This window comes from Chlamydomonas reinhardtii, chromosome 2, assembly GCF_000002595.2.
Source record: "Chlamydomonas reinhardtii strain CC-503 cw92 mt+ chromosome 2, whole genome shotgun sequence".
Lineage (NCBI taxonomy): Eukaryota > Viridiplantae > Chlorophyta > Chlorophyceae > Chlamydomonadales > Chlamydomonadaceae > Chlamydomonas > Chlamydomonas reinhardtii.
Window position 1 is genome coordinate 6,812,425 of NC_057005.1, and position 24,792 is coordinate 6,837,216.

The window sequence follows — 24,792 nt, forward strand, 5'->3', positions numbered from 1 at the left end:
GGCGCCTGTGCCGCGCTGATGGCGACCTGGAGGAAGGAGGTAGCCCTGGCGCCGTGGTGGTGACCAGAGCGGCCAGGCGTGGGGTGCTCCGCCGACGTGCGCCGCGAACGGCCCCTTGAACGACTTGAAAATATATGCAACGAATTGATCCGTAACATGCATTGCTGGAGCTTGTGTCGAGCGGAGCGCGGCCGACCAATGCACCCCGTTTGATGTGGGTTCTGCAACTCCTTGCTCAATTGTCTCCTCCCTTACGTTCCTATCGTCATAGGTAGCTCAACACATCACTGCACTCTTGTTTATCTCAAAGCCACAAAAATGCAGTCTGCTACGATGCGCACTTCTGCCTTCCGGCCCGCGGCTGTGAGCCGTCGCAGCGCTGTTACCGTGCGCGCTGTGCAGGAGGTTAAGGGTGTGGTGGTCAGCACCAAGATGAACAAGACTGTGGTGGTGGAGGCTGAGCGCCTGGCCACCGATGTCACTTACCAGAAGCGCAAGAAGGTCACCAAGCGCTACATGGCTCACGACGAGTCTGGTGCTCTGCGCGTTGGCGACTTTGTGCGCCTGGACGGCACCCGCCCCCTGAGCAAGACCAAGCGCTTCTCGGTCACCGAGGTGCTGCGCAAGGCGGATTAAGCGCTTCTGGCGGCGTCGTTGGAGCCATACAGTTATCCAAATGTTGGTTTGGTAGCAGTCGCCAGCGCTGGCGCTCGTGGCGAGCAGCGGAGGCGCGGCAATTTGTGGTGGCCACCAGCCGACACCGCTTGGCGGTCGGTCTGGAGCAGCCGTGGTGCTGCAAAGGCGTGATGGCAGGAGCTGGTATTGGAGCAGACCGGGGGGACACGGCTGCAAGCCGAGCTGCAAGCTGAGCAGCGAATTTTGGGGAGCATTTTCCAGTTGCTCGTCGCTGCAAGCAGCCGGCTGATATGGACATGATGTCTTGTGGCAAGGAGGAGGCGGCACGGGTTGGGTCTTAGTACCATGGGGCCGGAAGGCCAGCCGAAAAGGGGAACTAGTTTTAGAAGAAGGGGACACGGCACGCGTGTCGATGGTGTGAGGAGCGGGGGCGTCAAGTGCTGACCACCCCGGCACCCGAGGCGAGTGTAAGGAATTACAGTGATGGTATCGGCTTCTTTACTGCATCTTGCAGTTGTTCAGCTGGCCGTTCAGCTCCTCCAGCGAGGGCTGCGAGGGGCCCTCGTCAGCGTCAGCATTCGCCAGCGCGCTGGTGAGGTCACGGCCAGCACCACCCGTCATCTCCTCCACAATGTCTCCGGGCGGGTCGCCATACGTTTGCATCTGCAGCAAGCAGCCAGCAGAAGGGGGGGTTCGGGGTACAGAGGGGGTTCGGGGGTCAGGGATAGTGAAGCAGCGAGAAGTGATAGCTGACAGGCCAGCGGCAGCACACATCGTCGCGTACAGCGGGGAACCGGGGTTGGTCCGCAGTGGCAGCTGAAATGTAGTCTACATCCCGCGTAAGCCAGTCAGAGAGCGCCCCCCCCCCCCCAGTAGCTGCGCTGCCCACTCCTCTATCTGCACCTTGTCGCCGGTCCGCAAGTGACCCATTTTAGCCACCGCGCCTGTGCCCCCTTCTACTGAGGAGATAGCCCATGACGCATGCCATCAAACCGCAGGTAACAATCCATACCGGTGCATCAAACCCAGGGATGACTCCGACCGCGCGTCCGCACCCAGCCAACAGCTATACCCGCCCTTCTGACCGCACATGCATGCGGTACATTGCCGCCCCAGCCCTGCGCATTTTCTGTACGGTATGTCACGCTCCTCCCTCGCTATCGTATGCCCACACCTTCCCCCAGACCACCATACTCCACTGCACTGGGTATCGTATGGGTTCCGGCACGTTGTGCCGCACAGCAACTCCCTCTCGGCAAGCCCACTGCACACCCCGGCCGCCCCCGGCCCCCCAGGGCTGCACCGCGCTCCTCCAGCCGCCCGCTCACCTCCTGTATGAGGTCCATCAACTTGGCGTAGTCAGCTGGCGCCTTCTCGTAGTGCTCGCACACGCGCTGCACCGCCTCGTACTGCGCCACGTAGCGGCCGTACTCGTCCGCGGGCAGCTTGCCCGAGTGCGCCTCCAGCCAGGGCGGGTAGCGGTCGCGGATCTCCTGTCGTGCGTCGTAAGGGTGCAAGTGGCGGGATGGCAGTGAGGGGCGCAGAAGCCGGGCAGGGCTGAGCAGCGTAGGAAGGGAGCAAACGAGCAGGCAGGCGAACAAGCATCAGCACAGCACAGGGGCGACGGCCACACGCCGCCTGGCTGTCAGCACCATGCGCAGCAACCAGCACGCTTCCTGAGCTCCCAACTTCCCCAGCGCCTCAGTCTACCTGCCCCCCGTGATACAAGCGGCTCTGTCTCCCAGCGCCGCATGAGGCGCACCCTCAGCCCCACCTTGAGCGGCCCGTACAGAACGTCCTTGCTCAGCAGGTGCTGCATGATGAAGTCCACCATCATGTTGACGCCGCCCGGCTGCCCGCCGCCCTCACCGCCCTCGCCGCCGCCGCCGCCTCCCGCGGCCGCGCCCAGCCCGCCCAGCTCCTGCAGGATCTGTGCCAGCCCGCCCATGCCTGCGCCGCCCGCCACGCCGCCGCCGCCCTGTGCCGCCGCCGCGCCGCCACCCTCCACGTGCCCACGTGTCGCTTTGGCCTGTTTTGACACCGTTTTCATCGTGTGCTGCGCCAGGCCCGCCAGGCGTGACGAGGCCAAGGCATCGTCGTCGTCCATTGCCCCGGCGGAAGCGCCAGGCCGCCGGCCCGAAGGGCCGGCCGTCCCCGCCCCGCGCACGTCTGCGCCCGCGGCGGCGGCGCCCAGCAGCGCTGCAAGGTCCGGCGGCGCGCCCGCCGGCATGCCCCCCATCGCCGTGCCCATGCCCAGGGCCTCCGGTCCGCCGTCTCCGTCCAGCCCCAGGCCGCCGGCGCCCATCATCTGTTGCAGTAGGGCCGCAAACTCAGGCGGCGGCCCGGCGTCCGTATCCGCACCACCAGGGGCCGCGCCCGGCGGCGGCATGCCGCCAAGGATGCGGCCAAACAGCTTTGCTAACGGGTCGTCATCGGCGCTGTCTGCTGGCTCTGCGGCCCCTGGGGCTGCCGAGGCGCCTCGCCCGGAAGCGGTGGCGCCGCCGGTGCTGGCTGCGCCGCCCATGCCGCCCAGCAGTCCCGCCAGGTCGCCAGCCAGTGCGCTGGCGTCATCCGGCCCGCCGCCTGCCGAGTGTGATAATCGAGGGAAAAGGTAAGCCATATGTCTGGGGGGTGTGCATAGCTGTTGCCGCCAGGTGCGCTCCAGGAGCAGCGTCCGCCTCATGGCAAGCCCGTGCTCATGGCAACCCCATGCCATTGCTTTCAAAGCCTTGGGTTGCATGCACGAACTCGAGCAGGAAACTTTGGTATACCAGCACTCACCCAGTCCCGCTTCCTGGATAAGGCTCAGCAGGTCATCAGCCAGCTTCTGCGCTTCAGGGTTGAGGGCCTTCTTCGGCAACCCAGCAGCCGGCTTAACCGCATCAGCACTTGAGCCGCTAGGTCCCGGCTGCTCGCCTGGCGCCGAAGCAGTGGGCGGGGCAGCGCCGGCAGCCTTGCGGGGGCCCTTGCGGCCGAGAGGGTCGGCGCCGGCAGGCCCCAAACCCAGACCCAGGCCCTTAGGTCCCGCCGGCTTTGCCGCCGCTGGCGCAGCTGTGGCACTGGCTGGCTCCTCTTTGGCAGCGGAGCTGTCGACCTCGGGTGTCGCAATGCTGCGATGAAAGGGCAGTGCTCGTCGTTTTGGTGACCGTGGTGGCTTGGGTGTTCGAGGGGCGTACGTCGTGGGCGTACGTCCCAAGCCGGCCTACTAGCTCACCTGACCGGCGCGTGCTGCTCGCTCCCGGCCGCCTGCACGGTGGCTGGGGCTACTGTTGTCGCGCTGGCATCATCAAAGTCCGCGAGCGCCTCTGCAAGCAAGCCGGAACAACGCGTGGATTGGTCTATACCGGAAGCGCGAGCGTGCGGCTTTGCCTCTGCCCTCTGTTGGGGTTAGATGCCTATCCAGAATGATGTTATCACCTTGCAGCAGGTCGTCAAGGTTAGCCTCCATACTAGAAAACGCAGCCGGGTTGGCGCGAACGTGCAGCTGGGGTTTATTATGCAAGTGACATATCGCTAAAGTCGCAACTGTTATCGCAAGCCATCGGATATATGCGTCTCACGCGTTGATCGATTTAAAGTTCCGCAGGAAACATTGCATTGATGACAGGGCACAACCGCCCTCCATCGATGGCAGTACTCGCGCTGTTCGCGCTCTGCTTATGATGTGCAGATATTTGGCGCCAGAAAACACAACACGACTTTACTGCAGCCTTATCCAGCGTCTGCGTAGAAATTGCTCGCAGCTGCAGCTGGTGCCGGTCCTTGGACCGCCTCGGGAACGCTCAGGCTAACTCACCTTCCAACCTAAACGAATAAGGCTTAAAAAGTGCGCTCACGAGCTTAAAGCGCGGCGAGGGCTCAAGTCAACGCGGGTTCGGAAGCTGGGCACGCGTTACACCAGCCACCCCCCTGTGCTGCCAGAATGGCATTTCGGGGCACTAGCACGCCTAAAATGGTTAGCGGTGTGGAAATGGGCCACAGCGGCTCAAACGGCGGGCTGACAAACCGGCAGCACCAAGCAGGCGATGGCGCGGGCCACAAGCCCGCGCACGATTCTGCCGCGTCGTTGCCACCTAGCGAGCCGGGCTCAATGCTGGACCTTACGGCGCCGCTGGAGCACGCGACGGGGCTGTTGCGCCGTGTCATCACTGAGGCGTTTCTGCTGCTGCGCCTGGCGGTTAGGCTGTGGTCCTACCTGGGCATGGGTGAGTCGCCCGCTGCCCAGGCCAGGGTCCTACGGCGGTGCTAGAGCGGGGTGGGGCCGTGACCGGAAGGGCGCGTCACCACCGACGCGGGTCGTACATTTGCGGGAGTTCATGTGCGCGCCCTCCACGCGTGCGTTCACCTCCCACTCCTCGTGCAATCGCCTCCCCCCCGCTCCGCTTGTTCAGGCTGGAAATGGTTCGTGCAGTTGATGCGCCTGGTTCTGTACGCCGCCCTGCTGCTTCCGGGCTTCCTCCAGGTGCGCCGGAACACTGCTGGCTTCGCCGTGCCATACGTCCCGGTCCATTGCTTTTCAGGTTGCCAGCCCACCAGCTTGCATGACCAGTTGCATTGCGCTTTCCACTTCATAGATGGTCGTGTTCTACGTCTTCAGCCCTCGCGTGCGTCGCAGTGTGGTGTATGGCGCCAAGGTGCGTGGGCCAGGCCATAAACAGGAGTGACGGGTTGCCGTTGCTGGGACCAACCCAGATCGCAACGACGCAGGTGACACAGCATTATATGGCCCTCACTTATCGACAATCGCAATCCCTGCCACCCGCCGTGCAGCCCCGCCAGCGCCTGGACCTCTATTACCCGCCCAGCAGCCGTACGGCAGCACATGGCAGTGTCCCAGTGGTCATCTACATAACAGGCAGGTGCTCATCGGCACATGCACAATGGCCCGCATGCGCGTATGTACATGCCAGCAATCGCGTTACACAGGGCATGTGGGTTCGCACCTGAAGCCTGTCTGTGTACGTGGTAGAACGGGCCCTGTGCGTGAGGTTTGGCTGAAGCTGGTTGTACGATTATGCTCTGCAGGCGGCGCGTGGACCATCGGCTACAAGGCCTGGGGCGCGCTGCTGGGCCGCCGCCTGAGCGAGCAGGGCGTGCTGGTGGCGTGCCTGGACTACCGCAACTTCCCCCAGGGGGACGCGCTCGACATGCTGGAGGACGTCAACACCGGCATTTGCTGGGTGCTGCGCCGCGTACACCGCCTGGGCGGCGACCCTGACAACGTGACGCTGGTGGGCCAGAGCGCTGGCGGCCACCTGGCGGGTCTGTCGCTGCTGCGCCAGGCGGAGCAGGCGGCCAGCGGGCGGTCCGCGCTGGGCGCCACTCCGTCCTGGTCGCCGGGCTGCATCAAGGCGTTTGTGGGCGTGTCGGGCGCGTTCGACCTGGTGGGGCTGGCCGAGCACTTGCACCGCCGCGGCCTGTACAAGAACCTGCTGGACCGAATTATGTCACTGACCACCCCCGCGGACGTTAGCAGCACCCGCGGTGGCAAGAAAGTTGCCGTCGCGGGGCCACACCCGCCGCCTTCGCGCACGGCGTCGGGCTGCAGTGAGGGTGGTGCGGGAGGCAGCTACCCTGCCGACGCGGCCGCAGTCGTGACCACCACCAACAGTACCAGCAGTAGTAGCTGTGGGATGGGTAGCATGATCGACAAGGGCGCCGCGAGCGGCAAAGCCGGCGGTGACTCGGAGCCTTCGGCCGGTTCCGGGGCGGGCGAGGGCTCCATCGCGGTGCATGTGGGCACCAGGCACGATGCCAGCGGCTGCAAGGGCGGCGCCGAGCCTGCCTACGACGCGCTGTCGCCCCTGGCGGCCGCCCGCCGCATGGGCTCCGACGCGGCGGCGCTGCTGCCGGGTGTGCTGCTGGTGCACGGCACTGCGGACAAGACCGTGCCGTGTGAGGGCAGCGCGCGGCTGGCGGAGGCGCTGCAGGTAGGGTGGGGCGGGCAGTGGCACTTGTGGTCATGTGCACTCTTGAATGCGAGCACACACCGTCACACATAACTTATGTAGCTGACCGCGTACACGTGTCCCTACTCGCAGACTGCCGGCGCCACCCGTCCTGTGCGCTGCTTGCTTGTGCCCGGCAAGACGCACACGGCCTTCCTGCTGGAGGACCCCATGCGTGGAGGCCGCGACCTGCTCATGGACTGCGTGCTGGGGGCCGTGCTAGGGGGAGGCGAGGGCGAGGGCGACACGGGCAAGCCGGTTGTGAGCGTGCTGTCGGCCGAAGACGCCGCGCCGCCTGGTGTGAGGCACGTTTACGGTACCCTGTGCCCTGGCTTCCTGTGCGACTGGGCGGGCTGGGTGTGCCCGTTCTGAGCGCCAGCCGGTCATTCACTCCGAGGCGCGTGCCGATGACGCTGATGCGTCCTGAGGGCACCGTTGGGCAGTTGTCAAGGCTGGCCAGAGTGCTGTATGCAGTCTATCCATACCGTCTGAACTACAATACGCGGATTGACCCGCTATGTATGTTGGAGTGCCAGAGTGCGTGGTCGAGATGGGGGACTTAGCCGACATGCGTGACGTTCATCAGGCGGGCACTGCAGCGCATGTGAAAGGAGCGTGTAGGGTATAGACTAGCAGCACGCTTCGCTGAGGTATGCCAAATAGAGCAGCTGGCATTTCGTGTGACTACACTGCGCATGCCCTTCGTGTAGAGCGGGTTATTCTTGCAGTGGCATTTTGATTACGTTTGTACTCGCCTGACACGATCCTGGTCATCGGCATTCTTTCTTTGAGGTATCGCTTATTGCGTTAGTACTGGGTATGGCTGACTACGCCAACGAGTAGTGTCGGTGGGGTGCGGCTGCCTGACAGCCATTGCTGCAGGTGGCTGCCTGGAGCAGAACGCGCGACATGTGTGTGTACGGTAGCCTCGCCGTTTCTTGTCTGGTAGCCTTGGGTCGATGTTGATTGACGTTCTTGGGTTCCATGTGGGCAGGGTGTGCTGGAGTCCTGGTAGGAGAGGTGGGGAGTGCCTGAAGGCAGGATGAGGCGGCTCTGTGCGCCTGTGCGAGTTCGGTGTAGGTGACGCTAGGTGGCTCAGGAGTTAGGGGGGTTGTGGCTTAGGGGGATGTGCGGCCGAGCACAGTGCGGTTCGCAACGCCAGAGCAGACCTCCGTGCGGAGCGTTGCGGGAGTCTGTATTGTTGCACAGAGTAGCGCATGATGCGGCATGCACGGGCAAACGGCATTTTGCTGAATCAGAGAATTCAACCCGCCTGACTAGTTCACACAGCTGCTGGAGTCGTACGAATTGCGCGTGGGCTGCGGCAGTTGGGCAGTCAGGCCCCAATAGTCGCGCATGCACCTGCTGGGCTGGGCCCGGAGTTGTGCACTTTGGTGCAATATCGGCTACTTAACCCGGACTTGTGACGCGGGGGGCCTTGACATTGCGTCGCCAAGCCTTGACTTTGCCAAGCTGTGATAGCGCCAGTCATATGGAGTGACACATAATTTATCTGCAACACCCTTCGGCCTGCGGACTAGAACTCTACAAGCTTGCTCGGACATCTGCATCACAGCGAGACTGTGCATGGCAACGTCGCTTGTCGCCTTAACGTCGAGCTCTCCAGCTGCAACAAGCCTCAAGCTGACACTGCGCCCAAGGAGCTGCAGTCGCATGGACGACGACGACCCGGGACAGGTCGTTGGGCCCCGCTGGCCGCCGGGTGCCCCGGACGACCTGACCGTTCCCATTATCACCTCGTCTGAACCGGTGCTTGGTCCCAGGACTCGGGAGCACGCGACTGCAAGCCAACGCTGGTGTCGCCCCTTCCGGGCGGTTTGGAATGCGCTGTCAGCTGTTGTCCACGTGGTGGTGCTGGGTGAGTGCTGTGAGGAATGAAGCGACGGAGAGCGGGCGTCTGGCTGTGACGGCCAACAAGCGTTGCTGCAGGGGCCCGGAATGGGGACTGTCCCACATGGAGGACGAAACGTCTAACAAACCCAGTGTGCTGTGCCCGCATTGACAGTTCTCCTTTGGTCTGCATTGCGAACAAGAGCATGGGCGCGGTCTGGACACACGGGGTTGTATCTACGTCTGGCCCAGCCCGTCGCTGTGTCAGGTTGAACTGACTCCAAACGCGCCGCTCCTCGCCTATCCCCATGCAGTGTTTAAGATCATCCACATTGTGTTGGCTCTAGCGGTCTACTCCATGCTGCTGCTCCCAGGCTTTCTGCGGGTGAGGCATAGCGCATGTCGGGATGGGTGGGTGGGGGCTAGGGTGGGGGTGCGGGGCACTGCAGCGTGGTCCCGCGTGCACGTTACGCGGTTACGTTGCAGTCAGCCGGCACTACCCATTGCGCATGTTGACCCCTGTCACCAACACCAATGCCTCGCAGATGATATACTACTACTTCTTCAACAAGTGTGTCGTGCGCGGCGTGTTGTACGGCGACAAGGTGTGTATGTGTGTGTGATAAAAGGGAAACGAAAGCCCGCCCACAGAGTGTGTGTTAAAGAGCACAAGAAAAACATTACAGAGTGTGTGTGTGTGTGTGTGTGTGTGTTGGCCGGGGTTTGTGAAGGGTGTTCAAGTAGTCAAGTCCCAAACCCAGCCAACCGAGGCTCAATGCTCGAAGCCAGCCCACAGAGTGGGGGCTGCGGATGCGCGGGGATTGTTGATGCGGTCGGTGTCCGGTCGCGTGTTGCCTCCTGACGCTTTCGGCCTGTACCCACCCGCCGTGCAGCCCCGCCAGCGCTTGGATCTCTACTACCCGCCCAGCAGCCGCGGCGCCCCGGCTACCACCGAGGGTGCCACGTACCCACTTGTCATCTACGTCACTGGTGTGTGCGCGCGTGGGCGCGCATGGGCGTGGACGGGCGCGCATGGGCATGCAACCTCCTTTGTCTGCACTCATTTAACAGTGCGCTTCCCCAGGGATGGCGCTACTTGCCCCTGCGCTTCCCGAGCACGCAGCGCCTGCCTGTAGCGTCACTATGCTTACTAAACCTAACTCATTTCGTCGAATACAGGCGGCGCGTGGACCATCGGCTACAAGGCCTGGGGCGCGCTGCTGGGCCGCCGCCTGAGCGAGCAGGGCGTGCTTGTTGCGTGCCTGGACTACCGCAACTTCCCCCAGGGGGACGCGCTCGACATGCTGGAGGACGTCAACACCGGCATCTGCTGGGTGCTGCGCCGCGTGCACCGCCTGGGCGGCGACCCCGACAACGTGACGCTGGTGGGCCAGAGCGCCGGCGGCCACCTGGCGGGTCTGTCGCTGCTGCGCCAGGCGGAGCAGGCGGCCAGCGGGCGGTCCGCGCTGGGCGCCACTCCGTCCTGGTCGCCGGGCTGCATCAAGGCGTTTGTGGGCGTGTCGGGCGCGTTCGACCTGGTGGGACTGGCGTCGCACCGTGGCGGCACGTTCCGTGGGCTCCTGGATCGCATCCTGGCGGTGGATGCCAGCGGCATGAGCAGCGCTGATGGCGGCGGAGGCGGCGCGGCCCGTGGCGTGGTGCAGGGCATCGTGACCACAGCGGCGGTCAGTGCGTCGGAGGTGGCGGCGGCCGCCACGCTGTCGGCTGAGGACCGCGACGCCCCACCGCCTGGGGGGCCAGCGGTGCCCCCGGCGCTGCCTGACATTGAGCAGGGCGGCGGCGGCGGCAGCGCTGCTGTGTCCTCTGCCATCATCGCCCAAGGATCCGACAAGCACGGCGAGACGCCGCTGCTGCGGTCGCCCGTCAGCAGCTCAGCACCAGGCAGCCTTGCTGATGGGCAGGCGCCAGCAGGTGCGGCGGCAGGTGGCGCGATGGCGGGCACTCGCAGGGGTGGCACCCGGGTGCCCGCCTACGACGCGCTGTCGCCCCTGGAGGCCGCCCGCCGCATGGGCTCCGACGCGGCGGCGCTGCTGCCGGATGTGCTGCTGGTGCACGGCACTGCGGACAAGACCGTGCCGTGTGAGGGCAGTGCGCGGCTGGCGGAGGCGCTGCAGGTAGGGTGGGGCGGGCAGTGGCACTTGTGGTCATGTGCACTCTCGAATGCGGGCACACACCGTATCACATGACTTATGTAGCTGACCGCGTACACATGTCCTACTCGCAGGCTGCCGGCGCTACCCGCCCTGTGCGCTGCGTGCTTGTGCCCGGCAAGACGCACACGGCCTTCCTGCTGGAGGACCCCATGCGTGGAGGCCGCGACCTGCTCATGGACTGCGTGCTGGGGGCCGTGCTGGGGGGAGGCGAGGACGACCCCGCTATTGGGGGCCGGGTGTACAGCAGCCTGTGCCCCGGCTTCCTGTGCACAGCGGCGGGCTGGGTGTGCCCCTTCTGAGGAGCTTGTGTCACTCGTGTGAGCAATTGAATGTAAGGCAATGAATCAATTATGGGAAAGTCGGTAGGAATAGGAGCTGACACACCGTCCGCTTGGCTGCAGCGGAAGAGCAGAACCACGTGTTGAGGGCTGTCGGTGTGCACGGCGGCGCACCCTGCGTGTACGTACATAGTCCTTGATGTCAATTCAGGGGGGAGACCTGTGTCACTTGAACTGAAGGTTTTCGCACGAGCATAGCGAGTAGTTGGGAACCTATATTTTCTACGATCCGTAGCGACAGAGTAGTCCCTCTGCATGGGGTACGGCGCTGTGTGACCGTTTGGTGCTACTTTTGGCGTTCCGTACTCATAGCTACGACAGGTGCCTTGCTTCAGGCTCAGGTGGCCGGATAGCTGCGTTCTGGGCTTCGAGAAGGCGCCACACGATCGGAGAAGAATGAAGAAAGATGAAGAAAGATGTGCCTTCTCTGCTTGTAGGTACTGTTGGTTAGGAGCTGGAGGCTAGTGTTCGCATGTGTTTCAGTCTTGAAATTGCTGGAAGGCCTGACGGCGTCATTCGCGAGTAACTGTAACGGAATCGTCGTTGATTACGTCCCTGCCCACCCCTGTCCCTGCCCTTTGTACACACCGCCCGTCGCGGAGAGGCGGCGGTGGTGCTTCGAGATGTATGGAATCTGTAAAGGTTCCTCATATTACATGCACGCCACAGTGCCTGTGTTCTTCTTGACGTCCGTGCCTGGCACGTGTCACAAACGCCATACAGCATCTTGAAGTGCGGCAGCACGTCAGACTCCGAGCCCTTGCCGGGGCAGCCTTTAACCACCTATCCGTTCCATGTGAGTCACGTTCCCTCCAATATGGCTCCCACAGACACACACACAGACACACACACACACACACACACATGCAAAACTGGCCAGGCAGCCAACCAGCATGTGCTGTCCACACAAGTATGATCCCGTAAGACTGCTGGCGTTACCGCCGTGCTTCTTCTTCTGCATCTTGGCCGGTCTTACCGGTATCTGCAACATGCAGGTCGCACCCGTGGAGGGCACTGTAACTTGGCGCACGCAGCATGACTTTCGCTCGACAACTGCTAAAATGTACCTGAATAATGAAGAAATGTCGAGGCCTGTTGCCTCTCTTGGGCGCGTTCGGCGTGCGTCCATCTACCCTCACCACGACATGCATGGTTGACGCTGACCTCCGACCCAATGCTGACCCCGCATCGAGATACGACCATTGGCATCCGCTATCTAGTATTGCACTCCAGTGTGTACGCACCACCACCAAATACCCCAAGTTTCATGTTTGCAGCGTGCGGTGGTGTCGCGCGCCGACCTTCGCGTTTAGCGCCATGCCCCTCATTCCCTTGCATGCAGCCGCTCGTGACGCGTGCCGCCAATCCCTGGAAGTGGCAAGCTTCTCTACAGCTCCTCCTCTGTGTCCCCCGCTACCTACCTCCAGGCTCACCCCGTCCACCCTCGCCCTCCGCTTGCTCAATCATCATCATCATCCCAGTCCTCCTCCGCAAAGTTCTCGTCCACCTTCACCCCGGGGTCATGCACGACATTGGACTTGAAGCCCTGCTGAGGGGGTGGCGGCGGCGGCGGCCCCCCAGACGCGCCACGGCGTGCGGGCGATGCCGGCGCAGCCATAACTTCGTCACCGGGATGCAGGCGGCTGACAGCCGGCGGCGCAGGCCCGCGCGGCGCCACAGGCGGCCGCCCAGCGAGCCCGGGAGAGCTGGGAGCCCCCGAGGCTGGGGGCCCGGGTATCCGCCGCGCGGGCGAGGCAGGCGCCGCACCTGCTGGGGGAGCGGCGGGGACCTGTGGCCGCCGCGCTGGAGGCGGCGCAGCGGGCTTGCGCGGCGGCGCCTCTTCCTCCTCTTCCTCTTCGGAGTCCCAGTTCTCCTCCAGATGGTCCGTGCCGGCCGCGTGTTTGGCCATCTTTACCTCAGGGTTACGCTCCTCTTCCTCCTCCTCCTCCTCCTCGTCGTCGTCGTAGCGCTGCGCAGGCGCCGGGGCTGCCTTGGCAGGCGGCCTCGCCGACGAGCCGTTGCCGGTGCGGCCGCCAGGGCCCAGCGACGGCGCCGGCTGCGAGGTCCGCAGCCCCTCCGCTGACGCTCGGGCGATCGCCAGGTTGCTGCCGCTGTTCCTAGAGCTGGGCGCCGGCTGCTGCTGCCGAGGCTGTTGGGAGGTGCGCTGCTGGGAGCTGCGTTGCTGCTGCTGGCGGTGGCCCTGCTGCCCGCCCTCCTCGTCGCTGCTATCCCAGTCGTCTTCCTCCCACTCCTCGCGGTTGCCTTCCGTGCCGGGCTGCTCGTGGTGGTGATGGGCCTGTGCATGGTGTGCAGCTGCGGCCCCGTTGACACGGGCGCCATCAGACTCCCGGCTTCCGGGCCGGGTGCTGACCGCCGGCGGCGGGCCGCCGAGTGACAGCTTCTCAGCTGGCGGCGGCTTGTTGGCGCCCGCACTCAGCGGCTTGCTTCCCGCCCGGGACATCCCCGGCGAAGGCACCGACTCCGTCTCCCCATTGCCGCTGGCCCCCACGGCACCTGTGCGGCTGACGCCGCTCGGCCCCCGCGTAGGGCCGCCCGCTCCCGCCGGCCGGGCCCCCTCCGCCAGCTGCAGCCGCTCCCCGCGCTCGGCGCCCGCCCCTCCCGCAATTGCTGCGGCCGCTGCTGCGGCTGCCGAGGAAGCCGGGCCCCTGCCGGCGGCGCGGCCCTGGTCGCCGTTGAGCATGAGCCGCTCGTTCTGTGAGGAGGCTGTGGAGCCAGTGGTGCCGGGCCGCGACTGAGGCTGCTGCTGCTGCTGATGCTGATGCTGCTGGGCACCTGGGCCGGTGGAGCCGGTGGTGCCGGGCCGCGAGCCGGCAGCCGCTGCCGCCTCTGCCGCATCCTCCTCCTCTACGGGCAAGAAGCACAGGCGCAATGTGGAGTGAGGTTATGGTGTGGCATGCGAGCGTCTGGCAGGCTGCCCTGCGTCCGTGTCGCGCACCCCGTCATCGCCTTGTCACAACTCAATGCTTCCCAGAAACTACGCGTCATACACTCATACGCCCTGCTGCACTCACCCTCGTCGTGCCAGCGGCTGCGCGCTTTGGGGTGCGGGTCGATGCGATCCTCTTCCTCCTCCTCCCGCTGCACCTGGCGCACCGGCGCCCGAATGATGTTGGTGCCCATCTTGGGGTTGGCCAGCAGCGACCTGCGCACACAGCGGCAGAGGTGGGAGGCGCAGTGCCAAGGATGCGTCAGGGCCGAACAGCTGGCCGCGAGCCAGCCGCATCGCGGCCACCCCGCCCCCGTTCTTCCCATTCCTCTCAACCCACCCCCGCTCGCAGCACACCACGCCCGCGTTCACATCCCATCCCTCCTCCCCCCTCCCCTTGCCTCCACGCACGCACCGTGGCGAGGGCGGGCGGTTGCTGGCCGGCCCGGGCCCCGTGGCCATGGGTGACAAGGGCATGACCAGGTCCGGCTTCCGGGCGGGCGTGGGCAGGCCGCCGCCGCCGCCGATGGGGCCTATGGGAGGCCCGTCGTCGTCGCTGTCCTCCTCCAGCGCCGTTAGGATCTGCTGCTTGGTGGTCGCCTGCAAAGGCCCGGCGCTTGCGTGTGGTTAAGAAGGGAAGTTGTGCTGCGTGCGTAGGTACGTTGCCCTCGCCCGTCGCGCCGTTGCGTTGCGGGTTGATTGCCAGTAGTCCGCACTAGGTATCGCATCTGGCAGTTGACAGCTCGCCTCCCCATCCCTTGTGATCAGCCCCTACCCACCCACCCGGCACCCTTGCTCTTATGCATCCGGTTCAAGTTTGCCCGCTCCCTCTGGCCTTTGAGTTTGAAAACTTCGAGCCACCCACGCACCTTGAGGTTCTCGAGCTGCTTGGCCTGCGGCGTGTTGTTGCCGTCCAACTTCTTCTGCCGCGCATCCCGAATGGCCTCATACCAGCGCTCGTGGTCAGCTTTAGACTCGGCCTTAACGCGGAGCACGCGCTCCGGGAACTTCATCTGCGGCGGCGGTGGCGGCGACGCGGATGAAGCGGGTGTGGAAAAAGTGGGGGAAAGTGTAGTACCGCGCAACGTTAACAGGACCAGGCGGGACCGTGCCAGCACGACGCTGCGGTGCGCAGTTTGACATTGCAGCCACAACTACGGTATGCGCTCAAGGACTGAAGTGATGCTGACACTGTGGAGGAGGCCGTAGCACCGCATTCGTGGAAGGGGGCCAGCCACTTCCCCCCTCGAGGGACAGCAGCGCCTACAGGCTGCTGTTGCCCACTCCAGCCCCTGGTGATCCTGTTCCTGGCCCTCAATGACCCAGCTACACTCCTGATGAGCCCTGCGTCCATGGTCGGGGACTGGCGCCGAGCTCCACACAGGGTCCAAAATACCCACACGCTGCTCCGGGGGTTAAGTGCCAGTTCGCCCGAACGCAGCCGCACGCCGGTGCGGCCTAGCTGAGGCACGCACCTCGAGTTTCTCATCCTCGAGCTTCTTGATATACTTAAGCTCATGGATAGCGAACACTTCGATATCCCCGCTCCCATCCTTGAGGTCTTTCAGGTCCTTGGGGTCCTTTGCGTACAGGAGCGTGTCCGAAGTGAGCTCGAAGTACCTCCGTTGATACTTGCTCGTCTGCGCAACAGGGGAGACCCGCAAGAGCAAGCGCCGGTGAGCAGCGGGGCACGCAGGACCCTGCAGCAAACACGGTTGACGCTGGAATCCGTTCCCTACCAAGAAGCTGCGCTTGTCATCCTTTTTCTTCTTTAGCAGAAAGCCGTCGATGATGATAGCGGACATTCCTCCGCTTCGCGCGGAAGCTGGCACGCCAGCCCCGTTCCCAGGTCACCGCTGTATCGATACTAGGTAGTCAAGAAACTATGCAGCAACTTTGCGCCAGGAAGTCGGTCAGCCTCAGTCACGAATTAGAAGCCGAATGTGCGGTGCCCCACAAGTCAACCTGAGGCTTCAGCCATTTTAGGTGTAATCATGAAACTGCTTTCTATGAGATCAAGTACTCTCCTCTACAAGCAGGGTGGAGGAGGCCCTTCCCATCACCAGGGCAGGATGGGCTGTGTGCGCCGGGCCGTACCATGTCGCTGTGGTGCCTCCAGCGGTCCAGCCTGGTTTCTAGGCGACAGTCTGGGACCAGGGCACAGCACCCCTCAGCTGTTGCCAGGGAGTCAGCGTGTTGGCCGGGGTGCGGGGTCGCGGGGTGCGGGATGGTACGTGGGGCAGCCCGAGATGTGGGAACCCGAGATGTTGCCTGAGATGTTGCCGACTTGCCGCGCTTGCGTTTGGGTCCACACGGGGAACTGCACACAGTTCGCTTCCAGTACCAGCACGTACGTGTAGTATAACAATGAGCGAAGCACCCATGCAACACTTCATGACGTGCCCGGGCGGCCTCACGGCCCACCATATCTCCGCCCATCTCGCCGCCCCTGTCACGGCCCAGCTTTCCCTCCCTCCGGATACTTCCCACCGAACACCGCAACCTAACCTCCCCCGATCGCCGCCTGCACCCAATACATAACTATGCTGTCGTATTCTTCGCTTCTGTTGCGACTAGCATGAAAAGATATGTGGAAGATGATGCGAAACGTCCGTGACGCCACCAGCCCGATTGCCGCTGGACTCAGCACTTGCCCTTCTCACTTCTTGGCAGGCCCTGCAGAGGACGTGCCGCTGGCGCTCGCGGGGCAGGTGTCGCCAAAGTACAACTTGTACGGCTGGCCCACAGTGGCGCACGTGCGCTCGAAGTACTTGCTCACTGGGAGGGGGGCCGGGGTGGGGAGACGGGCCGGCACGCGGCAGAGGGATGGGGCGCGGTGGTCAGCAGGGTGGTGGCGGCATGAGTCGGTGCCCATGCAGTGTGTGCGTGCGTGGAGCGTGCTAGTCCGTTGTGCAGGCCTGCTCCCTGCAGTGACGTGCACACTCACATATGTAGTACTGGTTCACGTCGTTGTTGGTGAAGGACTTGATCAGATCCAGCATTGCGGGCGAGCAGGAGCAGAGCTGCCAGGGGTACGTAGTGGGAGGGCGGGCGGGAGGGAAGGCGAGTTAAGAGTGAAGGCAGGGGCAGGGGCAGAGGCAGGCGGCTCAAAGGGTGGGTTGCGTGAGGCGGGGCCGCATCAGCCGCGCGTGCTTCCGTGCTAAGCTGCCGTCATGCGCAGGGTCGGGGTCCCCGGGTTGCCACAATTGCCAGCCCACAGGTCACTGCCGGCCCTCCCGGCTGCATGCGCCCTGACCACCATGATACCTCCCTGACAGGACCCAGGTCAGCGCTCACCGCCTTGTTGAACTTGACAGTAGCCTGCGTGCGTGTCAGTGTTGGCCATCACACGCCGGGATAAGGGCTCGCATCAGTGACTTGCCGCATGCCACGACACGCTGTCATTGAATGGGGTGCGCCGCCCCCTCGGTTGCATCATTTCCACCACCCGCCCTCCACACGCACACATACACACATACACATACGCACACAAATCCTGGCCTCACTAAGCACAATAATCTCAATGCCCGCAACACCCACCCACCCACCCACCCACCCACCCACCCACCCACCCACCCACCCACCCACCCACCCACCCACCCACCCACCTTGCAGCAATTGACGGAGGGCGCATCCGCCTTGTCCAGGAAGGCGCTCAGCTGCTTGTCAGACAGCTGCAGGCAGGCAGGCAGGCGCCAGCAGAAACAGGGGTGGGGGGCCGGGGGGAAGGGCGGGCACACACTCCAGGAGGGCTCAGGCCAGCCTGCCGTGCGCCAGCCGCATTCCGGCAAACAGGGTTTCATAACCCTGCAGGCGCTCCTCGCCGCAGCCCTGCCCCGAGCGGGCCCACCTTGGCCGCGTGCCTGTCAGGCTAGCTGCTTGTCCCGCTAGCTGCGCACTTGGGTTCCAAACACGACACGCGGGCCCCACCAGCGGCCCGGCGCCCCCCTCCCCCGGCTCGCCGCCTGCAGCACCGAGACAAACACACACACACACACACACACACACACACACACACACACACACATGCACACACACACATGCACATGCACATGCACATGCCCGCACCTGCACGGCGCCTGGCGACGTGGCTGCCCCGGGGTCAATGCCCAGGGCGTCAGAGGCGTACGACATCTCGTCCGCGCATTGCGCCTGCAGATCCATCCTGCAGTCGCACAGAGGAAGAGGAGGGCGGCATTCGGGCACTGCTGGTCGGAGGGCGCAAGCATGGTGGCAACGGGGCAGCAGAGCGGTGGGCGCCCAGGAAGGAAGAAACTCGTAAAGCAACTAGGAAGCAGGCAGGGTTGCCTTGGAAGCAGCAGGCCGGGACCCACCTGCTGACCCACGCACAGTCTAGCTCGTACACCCGCCCTCATCATCTCCCTTCGTTCACACATCACGCTACGGCATGGCTCGGGCTAGCGCTCGGTGCTCTCCACCCCCCACGGTCCACTCAATCACAGTCGTCTCACACTCACCCAGCGGAGATGCACTCCGAAGGCAGCGCCGCCATCTCGTCCGCATTGGACGCCGCAGCCCGCGCATTGGCAGCGAGCTTCCGTACCGGTGTGTTGGCGGCAGTGATCACACCCAGCGACGCCGCCACCACCAGCAGCGTTACCGCCGCGGCGCCAGTGCGCAGCCGCCAGCGGCCGCCGCCGCCCACACCGCCGCCGCCGCCGGCTGCGCCGCCGCTAAGACCCGTGGAGCGCTTGCCTGGGTGTGGCGTGTTCTTGCGTCCGATACGGCGGGCGAGCCCGGCGGAGGTCGAGGTTGGCAGCACGCCTGCGGCGGCGGTGGCTGCAGCGGCGCCGGCAACGAAGCTGGGGCTGGCGTTGCAGCCGTTGGCGCCGGAGGCGCCGCCGCTGCCACCATCCGCAGCAGTGGCGGCGTCGCTATCCGCGAAGCGGCACTTTCGGGTCATGACTACGAAATTGCTTGCAGTGCTAGCTGCAGCCGTGGTACTGCTCGCTTTTGCAGGTGCTGCTGCTTGCGTGGACGCCGTAGGGCTGCGTGCGCTGCCGTGGGGTGGGGTGGGGTGGGTGCCCGGGTCGCTGTCCGTGGGGATCGCAAGACAAGGGTAAGGGCTCCCGTGACTTGAGTTGCAAACATACATCCTTGCTACGCCCCGCCGCGGTGCGTGAGCGAGGTCCTGATGAGGCCGGGCTGTCACCACGCACTGCGCTGCGCTTGACAGCTGCAGCAGGCCCGGGACCCGCCGCCCTGCTGGCCGGCAGTGACACTGAGACTGAGGTGGTCCCCTCCGGCCCTCGGCGAGATCTGCCGAGCAATTAATAACGAACGTTGTCTGATTGCGGTTTGACAGCGCGCCTGCTGCTGAGCAACCCTGGTCGGAGCGAGCACATCGGTTCGCCTCCTCCCGTCCCATCCGTCATGCGTATCCTGATAGCTATGTACCGGTCCTGGTCTCGTGTGTCCGTGTTCGTCCCATCGAGTCCCTCAGCTTTCGTCAGGGCGCTCGGACAAGCAGTTGCCACGTTGTTGTTACAGCATGCACGGCACAGGGCAGTGCCCCACCAACGCCGGAGCGTGGGGGCAAGTGCCCCGGCTTCCAGGCACACTTGACTGCAACGCATGCATAGACAAGTCGTGCGTATAAAAGCAGCAGGGAACCCCTGTGTACAAGTCTCAACAATGTTGCTGGTCGCAGAATCTGGCCCCACGCACCTGCCGCCCGCAGTCCCCAGCACATACCACCTGCCACCACCTGACCCGGCGCGAGCACATGCTGAGTGCCGCCGCCCCCTCGCTCCATCCCCCGCCGCAGCCGCCACCACCATGTATTGCTACCCGCATCACCCGCCGCCCACTGGGCGCCTTCAGCGAATGCAGGTTTCCTTCACTCCGCAACCTCCATGTGCAGCATTCTACGTACATCTATCTATCGCGCACCCCACTACCTTAGAGCAACCTCACATGTTGCGCGCACACCATCTCGCTCCACGACCCGCCACAGGGGTCACCAAAGATAGCACCTACCTGTGCACAACACGCACCTACTACTGGCGCGCCGGCACGGCGCTCCGCCTTCCCCCCTCTTGCCCCCTCCGCCCCTACCTCCCGCCCGCCCGCCCGCCTCGAGCGAGGCAACGCGGCGCCCAAGCAATCTATCTATGGCTTCTTCTTGCCGGCCGGGCACGTTGCGTCCATGTACAGGGTGAAGGGCGAGCCCAAGGGCTTGCAGCGCTTTTCCAGATACTTGGCCACTGCAGGCAGGCAGCAGGCAGGCAGCGGGCAGGCAGGTGCGGCAGTCAGCAGCGGACATCAGGTGCAGCAGACGCAGCAGGTGGAGACGCGTGCGGAGGTGCGTGGGGTCAGCACAGCGGCGGGAGAGCGCGCTAGTGTGCGTGGGTAGTCCAAGTGGAGGTGCGGGAGCCTAACCAAAAGCGAGGGCGCCGGGCGACACAACGCCCCGGCCAGCTGGACGCCCCGGCTGCGCTTGACCTCCCAGCTCCCCCACCCGCCGCCCTGCCTCCCTCCCTCTTCCTCCCTCCCTCCTTCCCTCCCTCTCCTTCCCTCCCTCTCCCTCCCTCTGCTGCCCGCCTGCTGCTGCTGCTCACCCTCGCGGTACTGCGCCACGTCGTTGTTGGTGAAGGACTGCGGCCGGTGGGTGGGGTGGACGGCCGGCAGGTGCGTAGGGGTCGTGAGGCAGGCGGGAGAGGGGGGGCGGCAGAGGGGTGCCCAGCAGCATGGACACACACACACACACACACACACACACACACACGGGAGCGCTTTCGCTTCGTTCTTGACACACACAAACACAGAGTCAACAGGTGCGCGCCGCGGTGGTGGCGGTGCCCACCGACCAGCCTGTGTGCACGTCCCTGCCTGTTCCTGGGGCTGCCCCACGTGTAGCGGCTCTGGACACACGGCTACCTGCGCCACCACCACACCCAGCATCCGAATACCATTCACATGCATACAGTCACACACACAGTCACACACACGCCCGCACCTTGACCAGCTCCAGCACGGGGGGCGAGCAGGAGCAGTACTGCGGAGCAAGGAGGGGCAACACGCACCGCGTTTGTTTCCGTCACAGCGTCTGGGCAACCAACAACGCAGTACACCGACTCGCTCACCCTGCAGGTCATTCCCCTGGACCCCGCAGTGCATCCCAACCCGCCACTCAGCCTTCGCCAGCAGGTCCCAACACACAACGAGCCCCAGACACGCACACCGCTGCAGCGAGCTGCCGCAGCAGATCACCACCTGCCTACCAGCACCCCGCTGCGCACCAGCAGCTCGTGCGAGCGCACCAAGCTAGCTGGTGACAATCGGGTAAACACAAGGCAGTAGGGCACCCACCCACCCACCCACCCACGCACCCACCCACCAACCCCCGGCACCACTCACGGCGTTGTTGAAGGTCACAGTGGCGTCGCAGCAGGCCTTGCCGGGCGGCGGCGCCGTCTCCAGGTACTGCCGCAGCTTGCCTGTGTCCACCTGCAGGCAGATGGGCAGATGGGGCGGGGTGGGAGGGGGGAGTGGGGCAGGTGGGCAGGTGGGCGTGTGCGGCAGCGCGGGCGCGGGGGCGTCGCTCGATTGCTGCAGGCCGCGCCGCCGCAAGCAGCCGGCAGCCGGCAGCCACCCGTGGCGAGTGGCTAGGTGCCCGCCGGTGCTGAAGGGACGACGACTGCACGCACGCACCTGGATGTTGGACACGTCGGTGTTGGGCGCCAGGCCGAAGGCCTTGCTGGCTACTTCCAGCTCCTTGTTGCACGAGTTCTGGACTGCAGGGGGCAGGGAGTGATAACAAGTAATAAGGTTGCAGAGCGTAAGGGAATGCAGCTGAGGGCCCGAGGAGCGGCGCGTACGTGTCCGGGGCGGGGCGCCACATTACTATTGGGGCCCCGCCCGACACGACAGCAACTCTACTGATCCACGGATCGACTTACGTGCCAGCCCCGCCTGGATGCACTCGGGCGGCACTGCCGGTGACGCCGCCTGCTGCAGCAGCGCGCGCCGGCCCCCGCCCCCGCCGGCCGCCGCACTCGCGCCACCGGCGCAAAAGGCAGCCACGACGACCACAACTGCGGCGGCGGCCAACGGCCTGGTGCTGAAGTGGACGGCCATTTTGTGGGGTATGCTTGCTTGCTCGGATAGAAGGTCTTGCTGAGGAGTGCTGAGGAGTGTTGAGCGCGAGGACTGAATGGGTCAAGCAGGTTTAGCACCTCGCGAGAAGCCCGGGGCATTTTGTGCTCGACAGCTTCGCCCAGAGCTGGAGCCGGACTGATCGAGCCCTTGGACGGCCCAGTTGGGATCCTGGAACCTGCTGGATTTGGGAGCCCTTGGACGCCCGCTCGGGAGCTCTCAAGACCCATTCTACTCTAACAAGGATGAAGCAACCGAAATTCGCCTTACCCAGATTGCCAAGCCGGAACACTCGAACTGCAGACCCGCGGGTACCTCCACTGCTGCCATTTGCCTCTTCCCCCTCGTTCGTCAACATACAGCGCCCCCACCCCCTTTGCCACCGCCTTTTGTCACCGCCGCCAAGCGCGCCCATCAGGCTGCAACATAGAAACATACAATTGCACTGTAAAGCATCGCCGATACCAACCTATCAACTTCCAGCGCGCCTGCCTCCTCATGCACAGCGCCTCTGAACACGTGAATTTGCGACTAGCAGGCCGCCAGCAGCCATGCGACTCTCTAGATTGGGTGCTCCGGGCACTGCAGGGCAGGCGTCGGGGGCAACAGCAGGCGAGGCGCAGCAGAAGCGGTTAAAGGATGACCGGCCCAGAACCTCCACACATGTCTTACAGGCATGCCCACCCTACTGTGCCCCCTGTGCGCTGATTTGCGGATCTTCCGCAATTGCACACACACATTTTACACCACGCGGACGGACAGCCCTCGCTCCACACCACGACTCACATTGTCGTCCATGTAAACCACGGGAATCGGGCGGTTGACCTGCCCACAGTTCTTGCTCAAATAGCTGGCGACTGCGCGGCAGTCAACAAACGTGTCGGAGGGGGAAGCGGATGGCAGGTCAGCAGGCGGGTTGGGTCTTGGGACGCAGGAGCACGTGCTCGTGGCGCAGCCTTACACAATCAAAGCGGACGGGGGCTGCTGCTTGTGCTGGCGGTCTGCTCCAACTCAATGCTCCATCTTTGATACCTCCATTTCGATACAGCCCCACGGTACAGCCCCCAACCAACGTCTGTCGCGGGCTGCCGCCTGCCACGGCTGACTCACCCGTCCGCAGCTGGTCCCACTGCACAAACTCCTCAAACTCGTCGCGCATGGCCGGGGCGCAGAGGCAGTACTGCAGAACGCGGCGCGTGGGTGAGTATAAGAGAGAGTGGCGAGTGGATAGGCAGGTGGGATGGCGCTGCGGCACAGTGCAGACGTGGCAGAGGCCACTGGCGCATGTGTCGGCCATTTCCCCTTGGTGCTTCCCCTGTGCTTTCTTTGCAAACAAGTACGCCCACATGCACGCACTATCTGGTTGTAACACACACGCACAAGATTATTTCCCATTGTGTGTTCCCTTCCTAAACACGCTTGCGCAACCCCGCCCCCCCACCAGGTTTATGAAGGCGCCGGCTGCCTCGCAGCACTGGGCAGAGGGGGGCGTGGTGCGCTTGTCCAGGTAGTCCGCCAGCCGCTCCAGGGGCAGCTGCAGGCGGGCGTGTCGGCGGCAGCAGCCAGCAGGTTTGTGCGGTTTGTGTGTTAGAAGGCACGTCGGGCCATGTGTGTGTGTGTGTGTGTGTGTGTGTGTGTGTGTCTGCAGTGATGTGGATGTGTGTGGGGTCGGTGCTTGGGGTCGGCGTTTAAAGGACAAGGCTGTCGAGCATCGCGGATTGTGGCACACACATGCATGGTGGTGGCATGGCGTGCACGGCACGGCACGGCATGAGCCGATGCGGCAGGCAACCAACCGCACAGTATTCACCGCCTTACCGCAGGGGTGCCTTACCGCACACCCTGCTTTCAATCTTAGGGCACGTGTGCTCCCAGCGAAAGGAAGGACCCGGACCCCCAAACGCCCAAGGGCCCTCTGTGCCCGTCACGCTCCACTCCACTCACGCACCGTGGGCGCCAGTGACGCCAGGTCGTTGGTCGGCTTGCCCACCAGCTCACTGGTGAAGTTCATCAGGTCGCCGTTACACTGCATCTGTTGAGGCCGGATGGATGGATGGGTGGCGAATTGGAAGGGCGGGGCAGGAGGAGAGGAGGTTAGATGCAGAGGCCAGGCACGTGCGGGCTCGGGGGAAAGCAAGGGAGGCGGGCAAGCTCGAGGAGTTGACCAGTTAAGGCCGCTGACCGCCCGCATGGACAGCGCCCTCTCGCACCTCCATCCCGCCTCCATACGGGCCCTGCTCGTTCCCCGCACACCCCGCGCCTTCCCGCACACGTCGCGCGCGCCAAGCCCACGCCCCAAGCTCACGCCCTGCTTCCACATACGACCCCACCCGCGCGCTGGGCCGCTGCACCTACCTGCATGTTGAAGCCGGTGTAGGCGCACTGCGGCGGCACGGGCGGCATCAGCAGCCGCCGCAGACCACCCGCAGAGCGGAGGGTCCGGAACCAGAAGCTTCCCTGGCTCCCCTGCTGGTGCTGGTGCGGCTGAGGCAGCGGCTGTTGCTGGACTGTTGCCTGCCCGGACGACGGCACTGTGCCGAGTGCGGCTGCTGGCAGCAGGGCAGCGTTCGCAGCAGGCGGCGGCACCAGCAGCAGTGGCGCCAGAAGCACCAGAGATAGCGACAGCGGCGTCAGTAGTCGCGGTGGGGGCGCCATCGTCAGGTTGTCGAGGCGGGTCTAGAGCCTGCTGGCGAGGGAAAACTTTACGCGGGGCAGGCTTACTCAGATGTCGACGTAAGCAGACTGCAAGTGCTCGGCTACAGGTCGTAAGTTAGTTCGTA

At 64.4% G+C, this 24,792-nt stretch overlaps 8 protein-coding genes across 8 annotated transcripts; 3 read left to right on the plus strand and 5 right to left on the minus strand.

The window, feature by feature from the left end:
• Window positions 1-258: 258 nt before the first annotated feature.
• On the plus strand, window positions 259-1,111 carry CHLRE_02g118950v5 (uncharacterized protein). Its single transcript, XM_001702396.2, has one exon. The coding sequence runs from the start codon at window positions 319-321 to the stop codon at window positions 634-636; it is 318 nt and encodes a 105-aa protein (XP_001702448.1). The 5' UTR covers window positions 259-318; the 3' UTR covers window positions 637-1,111.
• A 1-nt stretch (window position 1,112) lies between these two features.
• CHLRE_02g119000v5 (uncharacterized protein) lies at window positions 1,113-4,208 on the minus strand. The gene is made up of 6 exons (XM_043060022.1): window positions 4,054-4,208; window positions 3,851-3,941; window positions 3,418-3,746; window positions 2,411-3,219; window positions 1,965-2,129; window positions 1,113-1,299 (listed from the first exon to the last, which is right to left on the minus strand). Exons 1-6 carry the CDS (start codon window positions 4,082-4,084, stop codon window positions 1,135-1,137), a joined length of 1,590 nt encoding a protein of 529 aa, XP_042927656.1. The 5' UTR covers window positions 4,085-4,208; the 3' UTR covers window positions 1,113-1,134.
• Window positions 4,209-4,308: 100 nt separating this feature from the next.
• CHLRE_02g119050v5 (uncharacterized protein) lies at window positions 4,309-8,112 on the plus strand. The gene is made up of 6 exons (XM_043060023.1): window positions 4,309-4,841; window positions 5,028-5,098; window positions 5,211-5,270; window positions 5,407-5,491; window positions 5,662-6,566; window positions 6,678-8,112. The coding sequence occupies exons 1-6, from the start codon at window positions 4,589-4,591 to the stop codon at window positions 6,954-6,956; spliced, it is 1,653 nt and encodes a 550-aa protein (XP_042927657.1). The 5' UTR covers window positions 4,309-4,588; the 3' UTR covers window positions 6,957-8,112.
• A 46-nt stretch (window positions 8,113-8,158) lies between these two features.
• CHLRE_02g119100v5 (uncharacterized protein) lies at window positions 8,159-11,491 on the plus strand. The gene is made up of 6 exons (XM_001702394.3): window positions 8,159-8,463; window positions 8,750-8,820; window positions 8,981-9,040; window positions 9,329-9,425; window positions 9,615-10,570; window positions 10,681-11,491. Exons 1-6 carry the CDS (start codon window positions 8,259-8,261, stop codon window positions 10,906-10,908), a joined length of 1,617 nt encoding a protein of 538 aa, XP_001702446.2. The 5' UTR covers window positions 8,159-8,258; the 3' UTR covers window positions 10,909-11,491.
• Window positions 11,492-11,587: 96 nt separating this feature from the next.
• CHLRE_02g119150v5 (uncharacterized protein) lies at window positions 11,588-15,888 on the minus strand. Its single transcript, XM_043060024.1, has 6 exons — window positions 15,634-15,888; window positions 15,370-15,534; window positions 14,764-14,907; window positions 14,310-14,494; window positions 13,980-14,110; window positions 11,588-13,812 (listed from the first exon to the last, which is right to left on the minus strand). Exons 1-6 carry the CDS (start codon window positions 15,697-15,699, stop codon window positions 12,407-12,409), a joined length of 2,097 nt encoding a protein of 698 aa, XP_042927658.1. The 5' UTR covers window positions 15,700-15,888; the 3' UTR covers window positions 11,588-12,406.
• A 264-nt stretch (window positions 15,889-16,152) lies between these two features.
• Window positions 16,153-16,928, minus strand: CHLRE_02g119201v5 (uncharacterized protein). Its single transcript, XM_043060025.1, has 2 exons — window positions 16,842-16,928; window positions 16,153-16,672 (listed from the first exon to the last, which is right to left on the minus strand). Exons 1-2 carry the CDS (start codon window positions 16,894-16,896, stop codon window positions 16,554-16,556), a joined length of 174 nt encoding a protein of 57 aa, XP_042927659.1. The 5' UTR covers window positions 16,897-16,928; the 3' UTR covers window positions 16,153-16,553.
• A 2,459-nt stretch (window positions 16,929-19,387) lies between these two features.
• On the minus strand, window positions 19,388-22,168 carry CHLRE_02g119250v5 (uncharacterized protein). The gene is made up of 6 exons (XM_043060026.1): window positions 21,817-22,168; window positions 21,569-21,651; window positions 21,275-21,364; window positions 20,874-20,912; window positions 20,476-20,512; window positions 19,388-20,121 (listed from the first exon to the last, which is right to left on the minus strand). The coding sequence occupies exons 1-6, from the start codon at window positions 21,992-21,994 to the stop codon at window positions 20,027-20,029; spliced, it is 522 nt and encodes a 173-aa protein (XP_042927660.1). The 5' UTR covers window positions 21,995-22,168; the 3' UTR covers window positions 19,388-20,026.
• A 54-nt stretch (window positions 22,169-22,222) lies between these two features.
• Window positions 22,223-24,748, minus strand: CHLRE_02g119300v5 (uncharacterized protein). Its single transcript, XM_043060027.1, has 6 exons — window positions 24,368-24,748; window positions 23,961-24,044; window positions 23,454-23,546; window positions 23,123-23,192; window positions 22,799-22,869; window positions 22,223-22,594 (listed from the first exon to the last, which is right to left on the minus strand). The coding sequence occupies exons 1-6, from the start codon at window positions 24,665-24,667 to the stop codon at window positions 22,574-22,576; spliced, it is 639 nt and encodes a 212-aa protein (XP_042927661.1). The 5' UTR covers window positions 24,668-24,748; the 3' UTR covers window positions 22,223-22,573.
• Window positions 24,749-24,792: the final 44 nt, after the last annotated feature.